The 7,520-nt window shown below is 65.1% G+C and overlaps 2 protein-coding genes across 2 annotated transcripts in view; both read left to right on the forward strand.

Moving 5' to 3' along the window:
• Positions 1-685: 685 nt before the first annotated feature.
• Positions 686-4,188, forward strand: MNEG_7316 (hypothetical protein; the record flags this gene model as incomplete). Its single annotated transcript, XM_014044210.1, has 7 exons — positions 686-982; positions 1,223-1,288; positions 1,633-1,717; positions 2,234-2,346; positions 2,667-2,856; positions 3,335-3,462; positions 3,979-4,188. 7 exons carry the CDS (start codon positions 686-688, stop codon positions 4,186-4,188), a joined length of 1,089 nt encoding a protein of 362 aa, XP_013899664.1.
• A 1,855-nt stretch (positions 4,189-6,043) lies between these two features.
• The window catches only part of MNEG_7317 (hypothetical protein), a gene marked incomplete at both ends in the record, with an annotated part of 3,474 nt that continues 1,997 nt past the window's right edge, over positions 6,044-7,520 (forward strand). The window contains 4 exons of the mRNA XM_014044211.1: positions 6,044-6,085; positions 6,390-6,548; positions 6,876-6,950; positions 7,294-7,437. Coding sequence (XP_013899665.1) covers positions 6,044-6,085; positions 6,390-6,548; positions 6,876-6,950; positions 7,294-7,437 — 420 coding nt within the window. The remainder of the gene's footprint in view (positions 6,086-6,389; positions 6,549-6,875; positions 6,951-7,293; positions 7,438-7,520) is intronic.

Raw genomic sequence — 7,520 nt, forward strand, 5'->3', positions numbered from 1 at the left:
GGGGGGGGGGGGGGGCGGAGCGCGGCGGCAGGTGATCATGGTGTGCGTAGGGCGCACAGGTGGCGCAGGGCCTGTGGCGGGAGCACGCTCTGCGGGAGGTCCTGGCTGCGGCATACAGCGCCTTGCGCGCTTGTGCTCAGAGGCTTGGAAAATATATAGGTTCCGGCATTACAATGGGCCCGCTGCGCCCGGTGTACACGCCGTGCCGCCGCTTACCGAGTTTTGATCTCGGAGGGACAGGTGCAAGAAGAGTGGCAGAGGTACGTATGCGCTGAGTATCAGCTTGATCACGTGTTGTTGTTGGTATCAAGGTTCCGTAGGGATCAAGAAAGTGCAGACAGGCGATCACTGCTTATGATATTAGATCCCCTCGGCGCACCGGGCCACTTCATCAACACGACAGCAGAATTTGAAATTGGTGAACTCCACAGCGTATCAACATCATACCTGCAAATATCAAAACTTGTCCCGATCTATCTGCATCACGGGCCCACGCTCAGCGACGTCGAGTGCACTGCCAACATTTTATCAATCAGTGTTGATACTTTCTGGAATTCGTCACCGTCTCGGTAGCTGACGCCCCCTTGCGACGCCATCGCAGCGCGCGCCGCTTTTTGCACCGTCACCACTGCCCGCGCTGCAATCCCGCCACAACTGCTGGTGGCAGAAGCCTCGCCCTGCCACCATGGGGGGCGAGGAGGGCGGTGGCGCGTTTGCCTTCAACTTCTTCGCCGCGCAGACGGGGGCCGTGGCTGCTGTGGCGGTGGCGGCGCGGGGTGGCAGCGCCAGCAGCGAGGGCGCCGACGCTGACGCGCTCGAGGCCGCCGCGGAGGCGCGTGCGGCCCTGGTCGCAGAGGCGGAGGCCGAGTGCATACTGCACGGCCCGCACGGCGGCGCCGCGCAGCGCGGTGGGCAGGCGGACTGGGCATGCTTTGAGGGCGCGGAGGAGGTGGAGGCGCCGGCGCAGCGGAGAGCCAGCGAGGTGATTTTGGTGGCCACCCGCTCTGCCTCTGCCTGGCATGCACGCGCGCGCGCATGCGCACCGAATACAGGGCCAGGGGCGGAGATCGCTGCTAGGGGCCGGCTGGCGTTGTGCGCAGCGGCCGCGGGCGCGGCGTGCAATTGCAGACTTGCAGCCTGCTCAGGCGGCTGCGCCATACGCCGGCTGCTTCGACCCTTGGTACCGCGCGCCCCGCCTGGCGCTGCTGTCTGCGCCGTGCAGGACCTGGCAGCGGCGGAGACCCTCAGCGAAATCCAGATCCCGGGGACAGACATACGGCTGCACAAGGTGCGCTCCTGCCCTCCTCGGGCGCTCTTCCCTGCTGCGGCTGGGGATGGGCAGGTCTCGCGTGCAGCGCGCTCTGCCCAAATTACACTCTTTGGTCTTGGCCGTGACGCGGCCCAGCAGTGCCCCTTGACCGGCCGCGCGCCTGCGCCGTGGAGCTGCACTCACCCGGCACCCTTGAATCCCCGCCAACACACATGCACGCATGCACGGACAGAAACGAGAGCCTGGGCGCGCACGCACGCACGCACGCACGAGTGCATGGACGCACGCAAGCATGCACCCCTCCCACCAACACCCCTTACACACACATGCATACGCGCATCAACTCCAACCAAAACACTCAGTGCGCTGTCACCAGCGACGCCGCGGCTGCGCTGTTGGGAGAGACCCAGCTCCAGGAGAGCGACCTGGTGCCCGGAAAATACGAGGGTGAGGGGCTGGACAAAGCTTAGGAGCAGCCGCACCAGCAGACCCCTAAGCTGCCCTGTGGTCAAGGGCCATGTGATTGTGTCGTGTTGTGTTGGGGGCGGCTGCTTGGTGCGGATCAGTCCCTCAGGAGCGGGCCGCAGCCGCAGTCAGGTGCTCGCGCGCAAGCTCCTGCCGTCGCGTGCCCGGGGCCAGAGGCTGCGGCCACTGGCCGCTCCCGGCGCTCGCCGCGTGCGACATTGCCTGCGCGGGCGCGCCTGCTCCTCTGCCTGAACCCTGAATGGGCCGCAGCCCAGGCCTGCCGCCCGCGGGCGACCTGAAGGCTGGCCCTCCTGCCTGCCTGTGGGGATGTTTTTGCAGTACAGAACTGCAGTCGGTGCCGTCAACAAGCACACACGCACGCACGCACACACGCACGCACGCCCACGAAGGAATGATAATGATTGTATGCACAGGCTCGTGTTCATACACCCACTAGTGGAATGTTTGCACAAGCGGCAACCCCCGTTCAAACCCCAGGGGGCTTCAAGCTGTGGGAGGGGGCGGTGGACCTGGCGGCCTACATCGCGCGGGAGCACAAGCTGTTGGCCGCTGACGTCATCACGGGGACCCCGGCGGAAAGCGGCCTGGACGTGAGCCGCGTGTGGGACTGCGGGCCTAGGCTTGGCCCTGGGCGAGGGCGCCCTTGGCTTTTGTTTCACCGCCATGCGAGCAGCAGGGGGCCGACGTGGGGCCGTCATGGCAGTTGATCATTTATGGTGGCTGCGAAGGTCATCACCCCGCTTCCTGCTCCATGGTGCTCCCGCTCGCCTGCCCAGCCCTTCCGTACCGGGCCCCCTCCCCGCACACCTTTTGCTCAACCCCCGCGCGCCTTAGCACCACCACACGGCCCCAACCCTTTCACCCCTTCCTCCTCCCCCCTCCCTCCCCGACACACACGCACCCTATGCAGCGCCTGCGGGTCCTGGAGCTGGGCTGCGGCCACGGCCTGCCGGGCGTGCTGTGCCTGCTGGCGGGGTCCGAGGTGCACTTCCAGGACTACAACCGGGAGGTGCTGACATCACTCACGGCGCCCAACGTGGCGGCCAACCTGGCGCGGCTGCCGCGCGGCGCTGTGCGGCCACGGGCGAGGTACTTCGCGGGTGAGCCCGGGTCGTGGGCAGTGTTGTGGGTTTGATTTGCGGGGGGCAGGGAGGGGGGCGTCGTGCTAGTTTGGGACGAGGCGCCGACCGCAAGTTTTTGGGACCCGACAAACTGGCCTCGCAGCCGATCTCACTGAGCTTATCTGCTGGGAGCGAGCAGGGGGCTATGTCATCACAGGGGCCTTCCACAAGCTCGCACGCACGCATGTGTGGACACGCACCTGCTTTCTCGTAACGCGCTCGCACACACCAAGTTTCCAGTAGCCAGATGCACTGCAAGCACATGCATGCAGCCACACTGCTTCCTTGCACAAAACACGCGTGCGCACACACACACGCACACACACACACACACACACACACACACACACACACGCACGCACGCACACGCACGCACGCACACACACGCACACACACGCATGCACCCCCCCTGTGTCCCCACCGCACGCTCGCGCACACCGTCCTGCCCCCACCGCAGGTGACTGGCTGGCCGTGGGCAGCCTGCTGTCTACCAAGGGCCTGGACGCCTCTTATGATCTCGTGCTCACCGCTGAGACCATTTACAGCCCACACGGCGCCAGCCGGCTGCTGGAGTGCATCAAGCAGGTGGGGGGCAGGGAGGCGCGTGTGTGAGCGTGCAGAGGTAGACGAGGTGCACGCTGCGGACTGGGTTTGGGCGGGTGCGGGGTAGGGGTGCAGGGGGGGTTGCAGCGTATCATGTGTGCATGGGCTGGGGAGTGGGTGTGTGTGAGAGAGAGTGTGTGTGTGTGTGTGTGTGTGTGTGTGTGTTTGTGTGCAAGGCAGGGACCTCGAGGGGTGCTGTCGCAATGCCAGGCTCGCGTATTCGCACGGCTCCGAAGCTGCGCCGTCATGCAAGCATTGTGGCGAAAGTGGGGCCCCCAGCAACCGTCCTCCACCTCGCACCACCACCGCGCCTCCCCAGCACACGGCCCACCGTCGGCCCCAAGCACGCGTCCGCCGCCCGACCCCGCGCGCAACCCGCCCCCACCCCCGTGCCGCCCGACCTCCTGCTTCCGAACCGCCCCTTCTCGCCCATCGTAAAACCCTGCTCCTGACCCTCATCCTCGGCTCTGCCCCCCTCGACCCCGCGGACCCCCAAAGGTCCTCCGGCCGCCCCACGGCGTCGCGCTCGTCGCCGCCAAGAGCCACTACTTCGGCGTCGGCGGCGGCACCGCCGGCTTCGCCGCGGCGGTCGCGGCCGACGGCACGCTGGAAGTCGAGCGTGTGTGGGTGGTGGAGGACGGGGCCAGCAACAAGCGGGAGATCCTCAAACTCGCGTTCCCGGCCTCCATCGTGCCGTACTTCATGTGACCGGCCGATTCCATGCTGATGACGCGTTGTGATGTCAGCACCGCGCCCTGGCCGCCGGGAGGCCTCGGCGGCGGCGGCGGGCGCCCCGCTGTGCAGCGCGCGAGTTCATAGCAGCCGGTCCCAGCTTCAAGCTGCCGGCGCATGCCGCGCCAAGGCCTTTGCAATACAGGGCCGGGGCAAGGGCGGGGGCCACGAGCATGCGGTTGGACATGTCTGCTGGCAGGATGCTGTCGGGTTGCAAGTGATTGTTGCGCTTTGCACGTTTTACAATGTTGGCGGGGCAGGCATGCTCCTGGGCCCGGCCGAGTTGAACGGCTGGCCAAAGCACATCGGATGGCAGGGGCTGCTGTGGCCAATTTAAGGGCACCTCCATTTTGCCTTGGTCCTGTTGCGTTAATGATTTCCTCAGCCATGGTCCCGCGAATTCACAGCCGGCTGCAGGCATCTGCCGGAGGCCGCCAACGGCCCGGCCGCCGATCCGCTGCCGCCGTTCATAGAGGCGCGCACACCGCAGATGCAAAAGGACCGCCACCCCTGACTAATTACCGCGCAACCACCCCCACACGACGCTTGACACACGCTGCCATATGACCCAACGATACGCAGAGAGCAACCACCTGACATGCACACGCGTGATTTCGGTCGTGCCAATGGAGTAACCCCGCCAGACACTGGGTCCTTGCCTGCCTGTTTCAACAAGTATGTCGAGCAGGCCGAGCCCAGGCAGTTGGTCTGTTGTGCTCGAGCACCATCATTATGGGACAGCCGCACCCAGTGCGGCCGATATCAAAGGTGTCGCCGCATCCGCCGCACCCAGCACAGCGCCCCCCGCGAGCGGGGGCGGGAGCAGCGACACCGGGGCCGCCAGGGGGCACAGCAAGAGAAGGGGGCGGTACCCGGTGATGGCATCAGCATCTGCATGATCGACCCAGATAATGGCGACGTGCAGAGACCTGCAGACCGACAGAAACCCGCTGCCTGGCCCTCCTTCAAAAGCAGGCTGAGTGACTGGCGTGGTCCGCGTCTTGTTTGGTATGCGAGGTTTTCTGAGGCCACAATCCATCCCTTCCTTAGCTATCATTGCCTCCTTGTAATCTCGCTAGCTAGCAGGCTCGGCTCATGTCAGAGAAAAGCCCTTCACTCACAAACAGGGGCCGCAGCAGGGCAACCGACATCGCCCTCACCAGTTTGGGCCCCAAATCACGGAGCATCGAATGTGTGTGCCCCGGCCCTGACGCAATGCCTTGCAGGGAATCTTCATGCATGCAGCCTACACTACAATGCCCTCTCCTCCAACTGGCAATTGGTCTGCATCTGTCCAGCATTGAGTCAATTAGTCAAATAGCGTGGCTCGGGATACTAGCATCATCCCCACTGGCTCGGGGGTGAATGGCGAGTGATTGTGACCACTGTGCGTGGTGTTTCACGTAATGAGACTCAGCCCGGCGAGTCAGCATGCCAATCGAGCACTGTGTTTCCTGACGCGCCGTCGTTGATCTCCACCAGTGACACTGCAACCACATCCAGATTCCCAGGTGCATCCAACACAAGAACCAGACAGCTTTGTTTTGAAACGCTGAACACCAGCTGGATCTCTCCGCACACCCTCGAACCAAACCATGGACAAAGGCGCCGGGCGCCCTCAGTGACGCGGCTGACACGGTGCTTTTCAGAATCTTTTGACACATTAAACGTGACTGAGGCCCCCGTGCCTTCACGCCCCGCGGCCATGCGCCTAGCCATATGCCTCATGCTGGCAGCCGCTGCAGCACTGCACTGCACAACCGCCGCCCAAACGCCAGCTGCGCCCGAGGCACGGGCCGCAGTCACAAGCGGGCTGCCGCGCCTGATTCCCATGAGCCTGCTGCTCGGCACTTCCAAGTACCGCAACGCGCAGGTGAGGGTGGAGCGGCTGACAACCGGCAGGACAGTGGTAGGCGCAGGGGGCGCGGATAAATGCGTTTGTGTGTGTGTGTGTGGGGGGGGGGGGCTCATCAGCCGACATGTTCAGGTGACGCATGCAAGTTGGACGTAGTAGCAGGCAAGGTGTGGCAGTCAAAGCGGCAGTCGCAGGCACGAGTCACTAGCCTGTGCAGCAGCGGCCCGCGTGCGCTCCCTGTTCCAGAGGGGCCCGAACCGCTTCGCACCCGCCCCTTCATTTTTCCCTTCACTGGCTCGCACGGCACCGTGCCCGTGCGCAGCTGAGCCCGGACGGCAAGTACATCTCATACAACCGCCCGTCGGGGGATACGGGAGTGTACAACGTTTTTGTGAAGGAGCTGCCGGCCCCAGGGTCTGCGGCGGCGGCGGCGGACAAGCGGAGCCTGTTTGACCGAGAAGGGATTGACAAGGACATCCAGGTGGGCTGCAGGGCCGGTGGGCTGCATCTCGATTTGCTGGGTAGCAATCTGTTCGTTCCGGCGCCTTTCCGAAGCGACGCGGCCGCCCAGGCGAGGGGCGCGCGTATTGTGATAGGAGGGGAAAGGGGGCGCCACGGCGCCAAAGACGCCAACGAGACCGTCTGGGCGAGCCCAAAACCCGCGCGCCGCAGCGTTTGGTTTGTGGGCACGCGCACGGGGCAGGCGCCCAGATCCTGCAAGCTGTCGCGTCCGGCGCCGCCACCCCGCCTGATCCGCCCTCCGCATCACGGCGCGCCTGCCGCGGCCGAAACACCCGTCGCGCCTCAGGTGACGTTCGACAAAAAGCGAGGCATCACGTCAGGCACCTGGGGGCAGGACGGCAAGAGCATGGCATACATCCAGGTGCGGGGGAATGTTTTTGAGGGGTGCTTGTGGCGCCGATTGCTTGGGGCCATTGACGCACGACCCTGCCCTGCATGGAGCAGCGCAAGAGATGCCCTCAGCTGAGGCGGACGCGGGGTCGCGGGAAAGGCGGGGAGGGAGGCTCGTGGCAGGCGGCACCTGCGATCGGGTGCCCAGCCAGCCGGGGCTTTGATCGTGGCGATGAGTTTACGCTGCGGCACACAAGGGGTTTGTGCGTTTGAAGTAGCGACCGCATCGCGGCTCTGCTGCGTCCGGCTGTGCCGCCCTGCCCACCCACGACCTCTGCCCCGACATCCGGCCTTGGCCCGCCCCCGCCGCCCAGGACACCGACGGCGATGAAAACTTCCACCTTTTCCTGGTGCCCCTCGCCGACACCTTCAAGTCTGGCGCCAAGGCCGCGCCGCCGCCGGTCGACGCAACCCCTTTCAAGGGCGTCAAGGCGTCCGGCATCATGAGCAGCAAAAACGTGGGCGGGCGGGCGGGCGGTTTCAGGGCAGTTTTGATGCATCGCCCCCACCCCATCCACCCCTGCACCCCAGCTGCCTAGCC

Source organism: Monoraphidium neglectum (genome assembly GCF_000611645.1).
Source record: "Monoraphidium neglectum strain SAG 48.87 unplaced genomic scaffold scaffold01283, whole genome shotgun sequence".
Taxonomy (NCBI): Eukaryota; Viridiplantae; Chlorophyta; class Chlorophyceae; order Sphaeropleales; family Selenastraceae; genus Monoraphidium; species Monoraphidium neglectum.